Source organism: Elaeis guineensis, chromosome 1 (genome assembly GCF_000442705.2).
Source record: "Elaeis guineensis isolate ETL-2024a chromosome 1, EG11, whole genome shotgun sequence".
NCBI classification, from domain to species: domain Eukaryota; kingdom Viridiplantae; phylum Streptophyta; class Magnoliopsida; order Arecales; family Arecaceae; genus Elaeis; species Elaeis guineensis.
The window spans coordinates 181,856,802-181,875,497 of NC_025993.2; the positions used below are offsets into that span (position 1 = coordinate 181,856,802).

An 18,696-nucleotide genomic window follows, 5' to 3' on the forward strand; every position below is an offset into this window, starting at 1 on the left:
AGAAAGTCCAGTGTAGATTAATACCGCTATCGCCTCCTTTTCAATTTGGGTTTGTTATTCTGTTGACTCAATCCAATCATTAATATGGGTTGATCTCTATTGTGTGGTTGAAGACTTTAGGCTTCAAGCTAACCCATTTTATAATTACATTTAATTTGATCGGACTTCCAAGATGTTACCTCATGAACCATGAAAAACGAAATAAATAATAATATAAAAATATATGAAAGCGTATCTAAAAGAAGGTACATATTCGAGTACTATTTTTGTTATTCAAACATCCATGTAATTAGAAGACATGGAACTTATAAACCATCTTCCAATAATCAAGCTCAATGCGAATATAAATCATAAAAATATGTATCGAAAAAGCCGCCACAAGTAATATGAACAGGGGTTTGGTGGGACAAGATGGGTTATGGTTCTACTATTCTCTATTTGATTTTGTAGTTTATAACAAAAAGAAAAATTCATAGATAAAACCCACTTATATCTATATGCTCACATATGTGTGTAATGTGTATGCATATGTTGGGTTGGATTTTGGTTTTTCGGATTTGGATCAACCTAATCCAAACCCAACCTAGGAAGCCTTTGGGCTAGTATTAGATTTTAGTATCCAAACCGAATCTAATAGCTTATTGGATTTATGTTTCATATCCAATGCTATCTTTTGAGTTGTTTATGGATTGGGTTAGTAATTTATGTCTCCTTTCTACTTAACAAACAGACTCTCTAAATTATCTACCGCTGCAGGGTAACTGCACCAAAATAGGCGCGCGGGGTATAATCCATCATTGCTGGTGCTTGAGATTCGGATCATCTTTTCCATTCAACGGTTAGGATCACAACTCCCTCTCTTCTTAAACCCAATAAAGGGAGAAGCGAGGGGAGTTGAGACCATGGCGACGCGACTCTTGAGGACAAGAAAACTAGTGGGCAGCGTCTCCATCCGCAAGGTAATCAGTCTTCTGCCCTTCCAAAGAGTGATCATTTTCTTTGCTTAGAGCTTTTGCTCTTCTTGACGGTGATCAGCTACGTGGGCAGGATGGGAAACACTCCAAGATCGATTTTAGGTGTATTTCTGTCTGGTTTTGATCGAATCCCATGTGGGACATTTTATCCTATGGGAAAGATGTGTTCTTTTGCGGAGTTTTCCGTTTCTGATGATGATTAACTCCGCTAGTGAGACTCCAAACCCTCCAAGATTGGATCTTGGAGCCGTTTCCGTCTTTCTTATCTCCAAACGAAAAAGATTTTTCCTTCAATTTTTGGTTTTTATGTATTGATATATTCTCAAATTTTGAGGGAGGATGTCTGTTCTTTCTTCTTCAAATTGTTTTGTATTATGAATTTTATGAACTTTACGTGAATATCGAGCTGGTCAGTTTTTTTTTCTATTTTTTGAAAATAAAAGATAGAAAAGCGTTCTTCCCACTTCACTTAAAGAAGGTTGGAATTTTTGCAAATGGGGGAATTCATTTTTTTAGTGTCGTTTTAATTCGTTGACATGTTATCATATTGCTAAAGTGCAACATTTATGGCCCATGAAGCATCAATTGTTTTAATTCCAAACGTTTTTGGTAAAGTTTGATATTGATTACTTCATCTTCGGATTCAATACTGGACTAGCCCTATGAAGCATCAATCGTTCTCATTCTCAACTTTTCCACAATGGGTGTGTTCAGCCTTGTAAGAGAAGAAATGGTTGTTGGATGGTCAAATGTTCGGCATGTGCAGTTTGGATACGGTGGAACTTTTATTGATAGTGAACGCAAGCTCTCTGTAGGAGTTTTCTTGCTGTCATCTTGCTTAGCTTGAACCATCTATTAGAAACTCTAAATGCATAACTGATTGTTTAAGTACTGCCGATCTTTTTGGCCCTTCTAAAATAATTCTACCATTTTATTCGAAGGAATGTGACAGTGGTATGATGATACTGGTATCAACGATCACTTTTTCCAGGTTGTCTCGCAAGTTTTCTCTCCTTGGCATGATTTTACTGGATTTTCTACATATGCCACTGAAAGATATGTTGATGTTGGGCAGCCAACTTCTTTATCTCACCCTCAGGTATTTTGTTCAACCTTTACTAGTTCACCCCCTAAAGTTGTAACCTATAGATACGGATGATCTGTTGAACATAGTCTGCTTAAAGAATTTTACTGTCCCTATGTTATCAGTTGGATACAGCAATTATAACCCCCCTCCTCTCTTCCAGAAGTTGATTTCATGAAGCTATTTTCTTAGTTTTCATTTTCGTTTCTTGAACCCTCTAAGTTTGCCAGCATAAAGTAGCATAATTATTTGGCTCCATATTTCCATTCCAGTTTGAGTGGCTTATATACGACAATTCTCTTGCTGGGTAATTTATTTAGGAATTCTATTTGACAGGCCTCATTTTGGAAGCATGAAAAATTGTTGTTGAGTTATGCTATGTTCTTGCAAGTGATACTATGCTTTCTTGTGCTCTTTCTGAGTTAAATCTGTTTTTCATCATTGAGCTTCTCTATGCTCTTTGATGAAGATGTCTTCAGCTCATTGATTGAACCTAGTTTTTCCTTGTCTATGCATTCTATAACATTCATAAGAGTCTCCTGCCATAGTTCTGTAATGAAACTATGGAAGGCTTTTAAATGTAAAATCTGGCATCCTATTACTCTAGATCCGACTTTTATTGTTGAGTTAATGTTGTAGCTAATATTTGTCAATCATTGGGTCATGCTTTATGTAGGCATTGTGCTATCTTGCACTTTTCTTTTCCCCTCATATTTCCATTGAAATATTACTGACTGGCATTTATGTGGTTTGTTGCTGAAATTCTCCAACCCATGCCTTTGTTTGTATAGCATGCTATGTTTCATGCAACTTCTTTCTTGTGGATGTTGGAACTACACATTACCAGAAATAAGTTTAAAGTAATGTTTCACTTGCCTCGAACACCCAGAGTTTAGAATTTCAGTATAATGATTATAAAAGTACATTGGTTTCTACCACACTTCATTGAGGTGTACTACCATTTGCTTGTACTCTTTTTATTCATGGTGGCTTTCTATGGCTCTGTGCACTGAGTATAGATAGAACTATTGCAAAAATAAATCTGTCTGTAGGAATTTTGATATTTTAGTGTGTATGCATTAATAACCTATTGCTGTTGATAGTACAGATTAATAATTAGAGAACTGATTTTATTGTTATTGCAAATTTTTCTTTCACTTCTCTTTTAGTTATTAGTAGAAGGGGAGATTACACCTGGTATCACATGTGATGAGTACATCTCAAGAAGAAAAAGGCTTTTGGAGTTGCTTCCAGAAAAGAGCTTGGCTATAATTGCAGCTGCCCCTGTAAAAATGATGACAGATGTGGTGCCATATCCATTTAGACAGGATGCTGATTACCTCTATATAACAGGTTGTTCACAGCCTGGTGGTGTAGCAGTTTTAAGTGAGGAATGTGGCTTATGTATGTTTATGCCAGATCCAGATCCTCATGTAAGTCATAAATACTATTTCTCACAAGCTGCTTATTCTGATTTGTAGGAACTAGCATGCTTTTCTTTTATGCGATTTGATATGACTTTCTGAATTGCTGCTGTTTGGTGGCTGAGTATAATGAGTTAACGACATATGCCATGTGGTAATTCTTGCTGTTTGAAACCCAAATGATGGATGCATCCAATTCTATTCTTGAGCCTTCAGTCACTTATTCTTGCTTGACCATTCTTTGAAAAGTTACTTAATTGGCAACAATTGGAGTTGCAGTTAAAGGATCGCAGGATGGTTATTACTGCAGGCCTTTGGTAGATGCTAAGAAAACAAGTAAAATAATATGGACAAGTTTTGGAGTCTCAACAACTGTTAAGGCCATATGTCACTGCACTTTTAGGTTCCTTATCGCCAAGGATGTCTGCATTACCATAAGATCCAAGTGACATCCAAAACATAACCATATATCTAAAGTTAACTGCTGATAGGTAGGATGCTTCTCAAGGGAATCTATTTCAGTTAGCAATCGTTGAACACTTAAATTATGTACATTATGTCCTGCTGGACTATCAGAACCTTGCTTTGAAATCTAGAAAGTAAAAGTTCAACTTGCCGACTTGACAGGGAAATTACAGCAATCAACAGATCAATGCCTAATATAATTTGCCTTTTTTATGGATATTGAATATCAAATATAAACAGCACATCTCTAGCCCTCTATAAATGCTGACCAAGGCTGAAGCATAGGGAACAAATTCCTTGTCTTTGGGTACCGATCCTTGACATTTGTTTCAGCACTGTGTGTGTGTGTGTGCGCGCGCCTGCATGCTTGCATGCGTGTGTGCATGTCTGTTGTGTTTTACTTTTTGGTTAATGAGTGTGATAGAAGTTCAGTTGATCTTGGATGAGTAATCTTCCAGGAGATTAAAAGCTTTGCAACAGCTAAAACCATCCATTATGATGATAGTTGATGATTTGAGAGCCATTATATCTATGAGCTCATGTATTTTTGCTGCACACTGTGGCCCTCATGCAGGTACTTGCCATCAACTTTTCTTCAGCTTAATTTGGTTGAATCTGGATGATGCATTGCACTAAAATGTTCATTCTAGGTGCTAGCTATTGTATGGAACACATTTAGTTTTTTGTGCAAAAACCCCTTCCTTATTCCAAGGCAACTTTCAAATCTTCTGGAAGTATGGTGAATGCTCCTGGTTCATGCGAATTTAAACTGTGTAAGCAATAAGGTCTATTCTTTCCAGTCATTGGTCTTCCTCACCTCTTGGCAGGCCCCTCCTTTGTTCCTAGTTTCCTTAGGAAGGAAATCATTAATCCTTACCTGCTTGACTTTTGGTTGAAAGCTGGTACTAGGAATTTCTCCAACAGTGCTGGATTTTACTCTGATTTGTAAAGCAGTTTCCATAGAGAAGGGACAAGAATTGTAATTATTGTTAAGGTATTGGATCCTGCACAGGCATTTTTTAGTTGCAAGGATATCTATGGAAAAGGGAAAGAAATGAAAAATTTTTCCTTGGGAAAGGAAAGCTTAAAATTTTTAAATATACGGAAGGGAACATAACTAAATAAAGCAATGAAAAGAATGCTGCTTTTCCAAGAGGGTTGATGTTTTTGATGGAACATGAAAAGCCCAAATTTTCTCGAAATCTAGAAAAAGTTTTCCAGAATTTTTGCTTTTCTACTGAAAAATACAGTTCTCCATGTTGCTTTCCTTGCAGCCAAACAGAACCTTAGTAGTATATGTGCAAGAGAACTAATATTCAATAATCATATTATAACATCTGCATATTGTACTGATTGAGTTTGTTTGAATACAATAGTCGAAAGAATTTAGTTTACATCGTCTTATTGTAGAAAAATACTATCCATAATTCCATATCCTCCTGGTGCTTTTCCTAATTTTCACTGAAGTATCATCATCTGTCCTATGAGCACAATTAGTCTGTTTGGCATTGCAACATTGGCAGAGAACATGATTCTTACTTCTAAAGGATCAAATTATCACATGTAGTGCACATGTCTTTCACAATATTCAGATCATTCTGAACTATTCCAACGTTTGGGATGATCCAGCATGGAAAGATGCAGAAATATGTGAAAAATGTTCACATTATCATAAGCTATTCAATGTTCTCTAAACATATAAAGCAATTTTAGTTGTTTTATGCTAGTGAACAGATATGGGAGGCATTTTCCTGTCTTCCTTCAGTTTTGAAGTCAAAGATTGCTGTGCCTTGCCTGAGCATTGAACATAGTGATGGATCTTGTTGGACTTTTTAGTTCGAGTTGGAGTGGAAGTAGAGAAAAGGGTCTGCAAGTGAAGAAAGGTCCATTTCAACCTTGGCCAAAAGTACAATGCATGCGTTAGGCGACTTCTAGCTCTTTTGGCTTTGGTTTTTGGGCTCTCGGAAGTCAAAACAGGCATCACTTTATTCAGTCACTCGGTAGTCCAGATGGGCTGGCCTTTCAATGCACCAGGCTTCGGTTGGATTCCGTGTGGTGGTTAAGAGTTCTTTGCATCCCCATCTAGTTTCCACTCCTAAATGAAAGAAATGAGCTTTTTCCTGCACCCCTTCATTTGTGAATGACTCCTTGGGGGTTAAAGGGAAAGAACAAATTGAAACTATCACGACAAAACTGTCTTTGAAGGCACATGGTATGAAAACTTAGCAGTTAGTCAGAATGGTAAAGTAGTTGTGGAATCATTTTGAACGGCGAAAAAACTTAGCGGTTGCATGAAATAAATGGTTTAGACTTTGGGCTACACAAAAACATAATTATAAACCAATTTTTAAAAATCTAGAATCGTCACTTATCCTAGATTTCTGTAGTGATTGATATTGAAGTATATAATTTTAAGTATTTCCTGTTCAAATTAATATTACATAACTATATTTGTATTAAGGGGACATTGCTTAGTGCAATCGTAAAAGGCTTGATTTGACAAATGCAGTGACGTGAGTTTAAGTCATATGGCAGCCACTTTTGTGAAAAAAAAATGCCAAAGGTTAGGTCTGTCCCTAGCCTGTTCCTTCCAGGACCATGAATTGCTAGGACCATAAGTGTTCAAACTTATGATGAATGATATGGGGGTGTTGTAAATGATACATTAGTAAGACATTATAGGTGTTATACTTATTTTTAATAATGTCGGAAGTTTATATTCTGGCATTATACGGGAATCTTATATATATAAGGTTCCTTGATGTAAAACAATAATTTCTGTTGCTGGTGTGTCCAGGTTGTATATTGCACCTTTAATTTATGAAAAATGGGAAAGAGCCACAGTCTGTCTTGAATAGAAATAAAACCTTTTGAAATAATTAAACAGAGAAGCTTGTATCTCTGCATTGCTACTCCCCTGTTTCTGTCACTCTGATACAGATAGATACAACCCAGCATGCAGTGATAACAGCCAGCAAACATGGTAGTAATGTATGCACGTTGGTGTCACATCGATAGGAATTTTCAACCCTGGTTATTGTATTCCTTCTTGTGAAATTTCAATTCCATTTTAGTACTGCTCCCTTAACAAAAGCAACTGCATGCTTGTGCCTGAATATGTGAGGCATTTTGTTATATCTTTGACATTTTAAGCTAAAACATAAGGTGCTATATGATATATTGCATTATTTATTCAGCTGGACTATGTAATAAACATAATATAATCTCTTCTGGGACTTTCCAGCTTCACAGAGGTACATAATCTTATTGTTGCTGGATAAGTGATCTACTTCCTTTTCTTCTGAATTATTCCATTTTTTGGTGGATTTCATTAAACATACTATAAATTTGTATCTCTCTCTCTCTCTCTCTCTCTCTCTTTCTCACACACACACACACACACACACACATGCACACACACACAAACACAAACACACAAACACAAACACAAACACACAAACACACACATATTATAGTTATGTTTCTTTTTCAAATTAAAACGTGTGATGAGTGCCACAATTTTATCATCTATTATCATTCAGGGATTTTGGTAAAATGTTCATATTTATGTTGTACAAGGTCACCTGTTTTTCACGTACAATATGAAACTCTATGTTTATTACCTTACAGGATGTGGTTTGGCAAGGTCAAGTTGCTGGAGTTGAAGCAGCCTTGGACTTTTTTAAGGCTGAAAAAGCATTTCCATTGAGTAAGATGCACAAGGTCAGTTCTTCGATTTGGCATCAGTTAGTATATATGTTTATAAGTTTGCAAATTAACATGTAATACATGCCAATTTGCTTCACTATTTGGAATTGTCATTAAGTCACACTTTTGTGCCATCCTTATTATCTTGTGTATTGGCTAACAAAGTTCCATTTTTTGTGATTGAATGTCGACTGGCATGCATGCTTTCATCTTGCTAGGCTATTTTCAAATAAAATGCCATCTTGATTATCTTTGTTGGTCCACCATGTTTTACATTATAATTTAACTCTTATATATCAGCTATTGCTTGCTTCTTGTTGAACCGCTTGTTTACTAATACATCCCAGTTCTGGGATCTGTTAGCTTATTATTGACCATATAAAATCACTCAATCATTTTTCTGCTAATGTAGATCCTTCCAGAAATGATTGGACGAGCATCAAGGTTGTTCCATAATGTAAAGACAGCCTTACCATCTTACATGGAGCTGGAGGCCTTTCGCAGGGCAAGTCTCAACAACAAAGTGAAAGATCTTTCACATTACACTCACGAAATGCGCTGGATAAAATCTCTATCTGAACTTAAGTTGATGAGAGAATCTGCATCAATTGCATGCCAGGTCTGGTTGTTTGTCTGACATGACACTTGGGCACTTCAACAACTTTGTTCAATTATTAATTTTGCTCAAGCAAAGTTATTTGCTTTAGTTATGTAAATAGCTGGAAACTTACACAAAGGACAAATATATTTACATTATTGTTTTGTTTTCATAGCCATTCATTTCTTGCATCAATTAGCTTTCCGTTTACAATTATCTAGCGGCAAGAAAATCTAGTTTTGCTTTCTCTACATGTTGTGTCATGCTGTCTTCTTCTCATGGTGCCTAATAGTTTAATTAGGGAAAAGGTTTCTTGCACCATCTGGCATATATTATATTTATTTATTTGATGTGTACTTCTGTTGGATTGTTAGTGTAGCAGTAGCTTTTGATTCTGTACACCCAAACACAAAAAGAATGCTGGTGCTGGTAAATTTGCAGTCCAAATAAATGGAGTGCAATTGACAATCGGACTTTACAAAATGCTAAATACCCAAGATGAGATAACTGAATTGTCTTTTAAAGGATATTAGTGCAATATTAGTTACAGAAAGAGAGAGATCAATCCTCTATGCTGCACATGCTCACAGAAATATACTGTTAGTAATCAGGAACATGAGGACATCCTACGTGTCACTGCTCTTAAAAAATCTCAAGATCCAAAAGATGTTACATGGGCAATATTTTGTACAATGCAAATATATAAATCTAGGCATATATTGGAAAATAATTGACTTACTAACACTACCATGGTACCACAACTCTCAAAAAGTCTCAACATCCAAAAAATGTTATATGGGCTCTTTTTTTACATTGCAAATATATAAATCTAGACATATATTGGAGAACAACTGACTTACAGTTGCATGGTTTGATAAGATGATTTACTTAACCTTTAATATGTTTGATAAGGTGGAGCAAAGAAATAACCTCGATCAACAAGACAACCATGGTTTCCCAATTTTTCTTTTAAAAAAAAAAGGGCAAAAGAATAACCATGGTTTTGCAAATGAGCTTGTAGGTTTTGCATTTTAATATGTATCCTCTTCTTGTACTCCTTTGGTGGAAACACATAATATAACTATTTGGCAGAAGGATCTCACCTAATGTTCACCATACTGCCCCAAACCACCCAATTCAGGGCATATCAAACTGTACCAAGGGTGAATCGGCATTGTTTCACAGCTCGGTTTGAAAAATCCGGCGAGGCAGGGGGAGAGAGGAAAAGGGAGAGGGAGGGAGGGGTGGGGGGTTGAGAGAGACTCTCATGCCACTCGGAAAGAGGGAGAGAGGGCTCGGAAGCCCCCCTATTTTGAAATAGAACAAGGGATCCTATATATATATATATATATATATATATATATATATATATATATATAATTTTATTTATTTATTTATTTATTTTGTGGCTGTTTTGTAATTGAAGTCGGCAAATGGTTTGCTGACTTGCTATGGTGAAGTCGGTGCATTATTTGCGGACTTCAGTTTAAAAAATTCAAAAAAAAAAAAAATCACTATGGAATAGCATAGTACTGACCTGTACCATATCATTCCGGTCACCAATCAGTACAGGTCCTGTTACCGGTTCGGCGAACCTTGATCTTATCTCATTTGTTTCAACTCGTGTAACTAAAAAGTCATGTTTGATTTCTATTCTAGTTGAATAATCTGAATCTGATATGGTTGTCCTTATTTAGTACAATGGCTAACTCAAACCCGATATCTAAGTTAAATTTGAATTTACCCAGTCAGACCCAAAGTTCATAATGGGTTTTACTGATCTGGGTTAACCATCAGCCTGGCATAACTTGCATCCCAATCTTGTGTGCATGTGTACATGCATATGTTTGTTTTTTTTATAGCTTTGATGCTGTGATCAGTGATTGATTATCTTTTTGTTCTTATAACTCTTGTTCCCTGACTTTTTACCTAAAGAAGCTGATTTTATTCAATTTCTAATACTTAATAATCATTACCGACCTGTATCTACATGCCAAATGAGAAGCTGATGTGGCTTTTCTTCAAGGCCTGTTGCAATTTGGTGGGCTCGCTATGTTTGATATACCTTTCTTATCTTATAATATCCGAGGCTTATGGCAATTCCTGGGCCATTCTATCAAGTTATTTCATCTTGGTATTTAGCAACCATTATTCCTGAAGGCAGGCAGACTTGAAATAATTTCACAACTGTATGAAGGGCAAGAATGTGTTGCTAACTATTTTTTCATGATCCTGTTTTGTGTGGATTCAAGTGCCAAAACTTGTCATGGGAAGAGATATTTTTCATTTTAACTTTCGCAAGGGTATTAAAACGTGGTTACAAGTAAAGGCCATTTTACTTTTTGTTTCAAGATTCATTAAGGTCTAGATTAAATATCTGCTAATCAAGGATTGGTAGAAAGAACATGTCTAACATATTTCTTACCTTTGTTTGTCTTTCACCCAAATTTTCTAGCTTCTTTAGTCACTTGGTTATAAAAATAAAACTCCACAGAGCCTTCATCATATGCCTTGAGACTTTCAGCTTATGTCATTTTGATTCTGAGTGCCTGACATTACGCCTTTGTTTTTTGATATGTTGTTTTTATTGAACCATACTATTTGTCCTTCTTTTAATCTTCGACAAACTTTCTGGTCTCTTCAAGCAATTCTGTGTTTGAACTTGGAAGACCTTTTTTTTTTTTTTGAGCAAGAAAGGGTAAAGATTGCACTTTCAAGTAAAAGGATATCGAAATATTAGTACTTAATTGAATTCTTATTTTAATTTAATCAGTTAACATGTGGTTTGTGGAGACTTGGCCTATCTTTTGTATACACATGACTTCTATGGTAAGATGTCTATTTAGATGATGGACTGTTAATCACTGAAAATCTATTCCTTTTTGACCAGTCCCTGTTGCAAACGATGTTGCTTTCAAGGACGTTTCCAGAAGAAAGCAAGCTATCAGCTAAGGTTGAATATGAGTGCAAAATGAGAGGGGCTCAAAGAATGGCGTAAGCATTTTTATCCATTAATGACTGAAGTTTCGTCTATACATATAAGGTGGAACCATTCCATGGTAACAATTGTCTAGCACTCATTTGTATAGTTTCTAGAATTAATCACCTTTTTTGGTTTGCAGCAGCAATGCTTCTATATTATGACCAAGCTTCATCATTTTTCAGAATTTGATTATATTTGCAAGGTTTACTTTGTGTATTTTTCTATTACCTTATGTGGATGTCATGTTCCATGCAATTATTGCCTCAAGAAGGTCAACAATTTTGTTAGATTATTTATTATCCCTTCATAGAACATTTTTAATGGAAACTAAGTTTCTAATGATGATTCTTGCCATATTGATAGGAGTTGTAATTAGGTTGGCTTTAGAAGGGAACAGTTGACAGTGCAAAATGTTGAGGAAACTGATGTTATCTAATATGCGAAGGGAATATGTCAGGATCTTCTTTACAAAAGCAGTTTTGATTAATTTAAATGGTCATCATTAGAGAAGCTACCATATACCTTACTCCTATTTTTTTAAGATCCCTGTTTCATTGTTTTCTTCCTGTTATTAAGTGAACGTTACCCTGGCCTGCAAAAAGGAGTGGACGTATGTTGGCCTCATGCAGCATTGCGTCTTGCAGTTTTGCTTACGGTCATAAGCTTAGTTGAAGTATGTCATGGGTGTAATCTTCAGTAGCAACAGGTGATCACCGTACAGGGTTTGCAACTAGCTAATGGAATTTAGATATATTTAGGTGCTTGAGAAGACACCCACCATAACATCCATGGCTAAAATATCTCCTTATCTGGCAAGTCGTAAATGTGTTACATCATGAAAGTTGAAAAAAAGGAAACATGTTTTCTTGTCAGTTTTTGTTCTAAAGATAATTCTAAATGTGGCTATTGATTTTCCTGACTTTCAACTTCGTTGCTTCAAGGGAAATCCTGTAAGGACCATGTACTAGTTTGTGATGGATGTACACACCTCTGTGACTGGAGAATTGGCTTTCTCCAAACACTCAATTTTAGTTGCACATGCCCCACTAGTCATGCAACATTCTGACACCTGGTGAGGGCCTTATGCAGAAATGATCACCTACTGGGAACATCCTGGTGTATTGGTTTCACACGTCATTGAATGTACTTTTAAGAGAGTTTCTTGGTCATGCTTAACTTGAGTTCATGTCTTCTTTAGGTTCCATCCGGTAGTTGGTGGTGGGGCCAATGGTAGTGTTATACACTATTCAAGAAATGATCAGAAAGTAAGACCAATTCTGGTATTATCCTTTTTACTTCCAGATATCAAGCATTTGTCATCTTAGTTGTGTTAATTTTTGAAGTTTGACAGGTCAGAGCTGGGGAACTTGTGCTGATGGATATTGGGTGTGAGTTTCATGGTTATCTCAGTGACCTAACCCGCACCTGGCCACCTTGTGGTAGCTTTTCTTCTGCTCAGGTATGTGATGCATATATTTTTTTTTATTTTAGTTTATTCAAAAGCTGTCAGTGCAAGTACATGACCATTTTATGAATGCTATATGTTCCTACCATTTAGAGGGCGAGAAGTCATTTCTTTAATTTACAAAAGTGAATCCAAGAGGCAAAAGAAACTAGGAAATTGCTTCTTGGATTCTAAATCATCAAGGCCTAATCGGCCATACTTGTGAGGGGCGTACTTATCAGGTGCTGACCTATAGAGAAGCACATATATGGGCAAAGTGGTCTTTCACACCTTGTTGTCCAGCTTACATTACTCAGCAGTTCTTTCAGCAATGAGGTGAATATCCTTTTATGCATTTGAAGTTGCAGGAAAGTGGCTTCTGTTCCCCTAAGACGAAATACTAAATAAGAAATAATGCCTGGCGACAATGTAGCATATTACAAACCATAGCATTAAAGTCCTCCGAGGTCAAAACTTACAGACAACAGTTTTAATGCTATGATTAAACTTCTAATTCTCATAATAACCAAAAAGAAAAAAAAAAGTCTCTTTGCTGAGCTCATGCTTTATTACATTAGTTAACTATATATGGCATCTTGAAGCTTGTCTGCAGGAGAACAACTTACAGCAGTTTGTGCTGAACTATCTTCTGGCCTGATAAAAAATTATTCCTTTTGAGAGCTCAAATCAGTCTACATGTTCTCCTAAATGGAATTTAAATATTCCCTCTTATGACTTAGAACCTTTGTATAAATGATACTGTTTGCTTGTCAATGTGGATCTTGGTTTGGTTCCTTTTTTTTTGCATTTTTGGTGTAACATGGTTTGATTTTCTAAATAAACTAAATTCCTTCCTGTTTTTTTGATGTCCACTGAAAAAAAATGTAGTTACCATTTTAAAAGTTTCAATGGCAATGAATACATAAATATGCATAATGTGGATATTCAAACTATCACACAAAGCTGGCTATCCATTGAAGTGCCCAATGATACAAGTCATGGATGTTCAGTTATATTCCGTGGAAAAAAAGAGCTTCCAGCAAATATTTAACATTCTTATTTTATTAGTGTGCATAACCCTTAACATGTGGATTTTTTTGGCTTTATTTAATTTATTCTGATTGATGGTGCCTCCAGATAATGAGGTACTGTTTGTGCTTGCTTGATATCATAGTTTGACACTACCAAACTGTGAGCTCTGCGGCTAATTTTGGTTAGCTTAGAAGGCTATCTTCTTCCCTTATTAATGTCTTTTGGGTGCTTGCTTGCTAGCTAGGTATCTATGCATAAAGGAACTCTAAATGGCATTGATTTGGTTAGTTATTCTGCCATCAAGTAAATAGTTGTCTGGATAAAAAGCACTACTCTGAATTATTTAAATGACTTGCCAATTCCCAAATGCCACAATCTTTGTTACCCAAAAGAGAGTTTGAATAGTCACCATCAACATTTACCAAAAAAAAGAAAAGTCACCATCAACCAGTTACTTTTGCTGCAATTCAACATTAAATAATCAACCTTTGCTTTATAATATTTAATTTAACTTCATTTTGTCACCCACCCTACTGCACAATCAGAATTACTTGTACAATATTGATTTGAAACAACACCAAGTTTTGGTATTACCCATAAGAGTATTTCAATATTAGGGTATGCCATACCATATCAAACTAAGCCATATGGAGAATACCGTACCATACCGGTTCGGTATCGACAATATGGTACAAGGGGTGTACTGACACTTAGTATGTTGAACTGGCCCTGTACCGATATAGTAACAGGGTGGTACTAGTATGGGGCCCTGTATTAAGATGGCATACCTTGTTTCAATATGTGTTCTTCTATGGAATTGTTTGCATTGGAGATAGTGATGGATCTATCTTGATCCTTCCCACTTTTGATTATCATATGGGAGAAAGTACGATAATAATGTTACTTGTTAGATATTGTTTAATTGCATATCCTGACATCTCTGCTGCAATCCTGAGTTTCTGCAACTTCGTTGAGTGCAGATGATTCATTTATTGGCAATTAACTTTTGAAGTTCTTTGGTTTGCTTGGTAACTGTAATTGTATACATGTTTGGCCACATACCAGTAGTGCCAGATGATCTAGTTGGTCTATCAATGTTTTGGGTTTTGTTTCCTATTCTCTCCTTATCCATTTTTCTATATTCCTTTCTTTAAAATACCTTAATTCTTTTTTTTTTAAAATTCTATTGAAGATAAGGTGGAAATATACCAATGTACTAAACCTCAAGATGCAATTATGTCTTTTAAATCACAATATTTAACAGTGAATAATATGTCCAGAAGTTTATGATTCTGTTTCTTTATAGACATTGATTATTTACATTGTCTTAGTTTACTCTGTGAATCCTCAGTTTTCTTGATTACAGTCTCCTGTTCATCCAACTTAAAACACTGCTGGCATGCTAACTGTGTTTTGCACAGAGTTTATGTGCTTTTTTCTAGCATTAACAGGGTTCATCCACTTCATCCTATTCATCATCTAAAAATAATGCATAGTCTATTTGTGCTGTAATCTGATTTATTCATTAAATTCGGATTTGTAAATGGTTAGCATGTATTCTGATACCTAATTCTTGTCTTGACATTGGTTTTCAGGAAATATTATATAGTCTTATTTTAGAGACAAATAAGGAATGTGTGAAGCTCTGTAAACCAGGTGTGAGCATTCAGCAGATACATAATTATTCGGTATGGTCAGTGATCCCTTTTTGTTCGCAAAATTTTGATTCGCATCTTAGTTCTCTACACAAATGTTGATCGGTTTGCATTGCTATTTATTCAGGGACAAATGATGTGTTTGGTTATTATAGTTTCAGTCTTCTCAAATTCATCTTATTATTAACACAAATTCTGAGGATTGCGCTGTCATAAGGATTTCTTACCCTTTCACAGATCTCCCAAAAGTAGTTTGATATATTTATTCTTTGACTGTAGCTTCATCAGTTCATTGTACTTACAATTCACATTATAGTTAGAAATCGTCTCGTCAGAATACTGTAAAACATGTTGGCTCTTAATCGTTAAAATATAATCTCTTGGAGTATATGAAATGAGCCTTTGGTATTAATGTAAACAAAGTAGCACCAACTAATGCTTTGTAAATGGTGAACACATAAAGATCTCAACCAGCTACTTTGTCTTAATGGCAATTGCCAGAAATTCCTTACATAAAACTTTCCAAGTTAACTTTCCATTTTGAACATCAACATTGTACTTCAGGTAATTTTTTTTTCATGTAATATTGGTTGGATCTTCTGTATCTTTGCCCCCCTTAGTAATGTCAGTTTGATTTAATTAATAATTTATTTTAAGCATTTTTCTAAGTAATGATCGGATCTGCTATGAGCCACAGAAATAATGTCTCATGAATACTAGGCAGTGGTGAGATGCTCTATGTCAAGTTGGTGCTTGAACTAGCACTGTGTGATACTGTGATGTATATTGAAGCATTAGGTGTAATGGTGTATGACACTAGATGTCAGGGTATATATTGCCTGTCCCTTGCCTGAAACTGTCTGCTCTGTATCTCTTGTAGCAGCATTATTCTCTCTTGTTGGTGACATAGTCGTATTAATTTCTCATGGCTACATGCTAGTGCAGGTTCAAATGATTAGGCGAGGACTCAAAGAGATTGGGATCCTGAAAGATGAGAATGGTTGCTCTTATCATCAGCTAAATCCAACTTCAGTAGGTCATATACAAATTCTCTTCGCATGCCTTAATAGCTTTCCCCCTGAAGGATGCTGCATGTGCCATATATGTAGCAAGTGTATCATTGCTCTTCAGCATTTGTTTCTTTTTTCCCTCTGCTGCAGGCTGATATAATTAACATTGTCTTATTTATCATGAGGCAGGTCATTATCTAGGAATGGATGTTCATGACTCAGCTATGATCAGCAATAACCGTCTGTTGCAGCCAGGTGTTGTAAGTCACTATGATACCTTTCATAAAAATCCAATTTACACAATCCTTTCTGAGGGAGCTATGGTGTTTTTTCAAGATGAAATGTGTTGTCGATCCTTGCATTTGGGACCTAGAAGATCCCATTCTAATAAGGTGCATAAGCTTGGTTTTGCATGAATCTCAGACTCATTTGCTATTGCTTTATGTTAGAGAGAATGAAACAACAATGGCAGCCCGCCCCAAAACTTCGCTCCTTTTCCTTTCTTCACTTCCTCGCCTATCTCATGCTTGTATGTCCAAAAGTACAGCAAAATGTTAAGCAATTTTTATTGTTTGGCACTATTCTTTTTTAATGCAGTCCATGATCTCCATAGTCCTTGTAAACTTGATAGACTTTTTGAGTTTTGGTACTTATTCTATTCATAAATGTCCATCCTCTAATGCTTCTCTTTGGATCCCATAGTCAACATTGCTTGCTACACCAATTGACCTTTGATATGTGGTTGCACTTCAAACACCCACACTTTGCTTCTGGTGAGCAGCAAGATTGGAAGCTTGAAACAATCCAAAGATTGCTTGCTGCTTAATTACACTGAACTGCTTCATATGCACGGACTGTGTATGATCATACCTGCTTAAACCAATGTTGTTGAAGTTGCTGTTCAATTCTCCAGAAAACGATGGATTCTAGTTTCTCATCAGATGAATGTTATTTTTTAAGACATTGTTGCCACGTTTCCTTTTTCCATCATTTTGTTTCATAGGCTTATATCTTGTGGTGCAAAGTTTTTAACAGTGTGGCATGATTACAGTTAAGGGGAGTTGTTTCTTCAGAAGTTTTGCACTGATGAGCTTGCTTTGGGCAGGTGATAACAATTGAGCCTGGAGTTTATATACCCATATCCTATGATGCACCAGATAGGTACAGCCTGAATCAGAACTAGTATTGGAACAAGGATGAGTGTTTTTTCCTTTGTTTGTACAGATGATTGTCAGCCGTAGCTGTCTGTTCATCTTCAATCCATATTTTCATAAAGATGATTGTCCCCTCTGTTCACTCAAGCTGTTGATTGGTCTGCAGGTTTCGGGGGATTGGAATAAGGATCGAGGATGAAGTCCTTATTACGGAAACTGGTTATGAGGTCTCTCTCTCTCTCTCTCTCTCTCTCTCTCTCTCTCTCTCTTATGTGCAAATGCACTTGCTCATGATCTTTAGTTGATTGGTCGATGCGAAATCAACACTTGAAGGGAATGGCAATGAATTCCTAAATTAATCTTGGTATATATGCTCACATGAATTTCACCATGCAAGCAGGTTCTTACTGGATCAATGCCCAAAGAGATTCCGCATATAAAGTCTTTACTGAATTTTGCTTCTAGTACAGCTACAGAAGCCTCTGACTTGAGAGCAGCATTCAGTTAAAGCTCCCTCAAACATGCTGGGAAGAATTTATTCTGATATACATGGTTTAAAAACCATTATTATCATTATTTTTTATGTCAGCGATGGAGAGAGATGAGTTAAAGCTGCCAATGATTGTATGAGGGCTTCAGTACAGCATCATCCAATTGATTGTATCAGAAGAGAACGGAAAATTACCCCTGATTTAAGTATAAAAAAGTAGCAAGGCATTTGGAAGCCCATCGGTTTTCCTTTTTTTTTTTTTTGCCAGCTTGATTCTTCAAGTCTGAAATTATACTCTCACTGAAGGTCCATTGAAGCTTTTGAATCATCTTTCTTTCAGTTAGCCTTGTTCTTAATCAAGAATGTGCTCACGAGGTATTTGATCTTCAGAATATCAGTGAACTTGGTCTCTCTCTTGAGGTTGATTCATGACTATGGCAGGAGAAGGTTATAGTGGATTTGACCCATGCTTATTTCCTACTTTTACAGGGTTTGAGAACTATGGAAAGAAGATTCCTTCTATAAAGCCAGTATGTCATTTTAATATAAATCAAGTGAGGTGGATTTCTGTTTTTTTCTTTGAGCCAGCTTAAAATCGCGTTATTGCACCTTAACTGTTAAATTATTAGCTGAAACTGTGAAGAGATAACGCAGATAACGCTGCCACCGTTTGAA

The 18,696-nt window shown here is 36.1% G+C and overlaps 1 protein-coding gene across 6 annotated transcripts; it reads left to right on the forward strand.

The window, feature by feature from the left end:
* Positions 1-805: 805 nt before the first annotated feature.
* Positions 806-18,258, forward strand: LOC105039979 (intermediate cleaving peptidase 55, mitochondrial). Of its 6 annotated transcripts, none has more exons than XM_073250640.1 (14): positions 806-959; positions 1,966-2,073; positions 3,228-3,491; positions 7,578-7,670; positions 8,068-8,274; positions 11,144-11,247; positions 12,435-12,501; positions 12,588-12,695; positions 15,308-15,400; positions 16,313-16,403; positions 16,567-16,769; positions 17,483-17,538; positions 17,698-17,758; positions 17,932-18,258. In XM_073250640.1, the coding sequence occupies exons 1-14, from the start codon at positions 903-905 to the stop codon at positions 18,037-18,039; spliced, it is 1,620 nt and encodes a 539-aa protein (XP_073106741.1). In that variant the 5' UTR covers positions 806-902; the 3' UTR covers positions 18,040-18,258. The 6 variants fall into 6 exon arrangements, 5 of the variants coding, with proteins under 5 accessions (XP_073106741.1, XP_073106742.1, XP_073106743.1 ...); XM_073250641.1 differs by having other exon boundaries at positions 16,567-16,637; XM_073250642.1 differs by having other exon boundaries at positions 901-959; positions 1,916-2,073.
* The last annotated feature ends 438 nt before the right edge of the window (positions 18,259-18,696 follow it).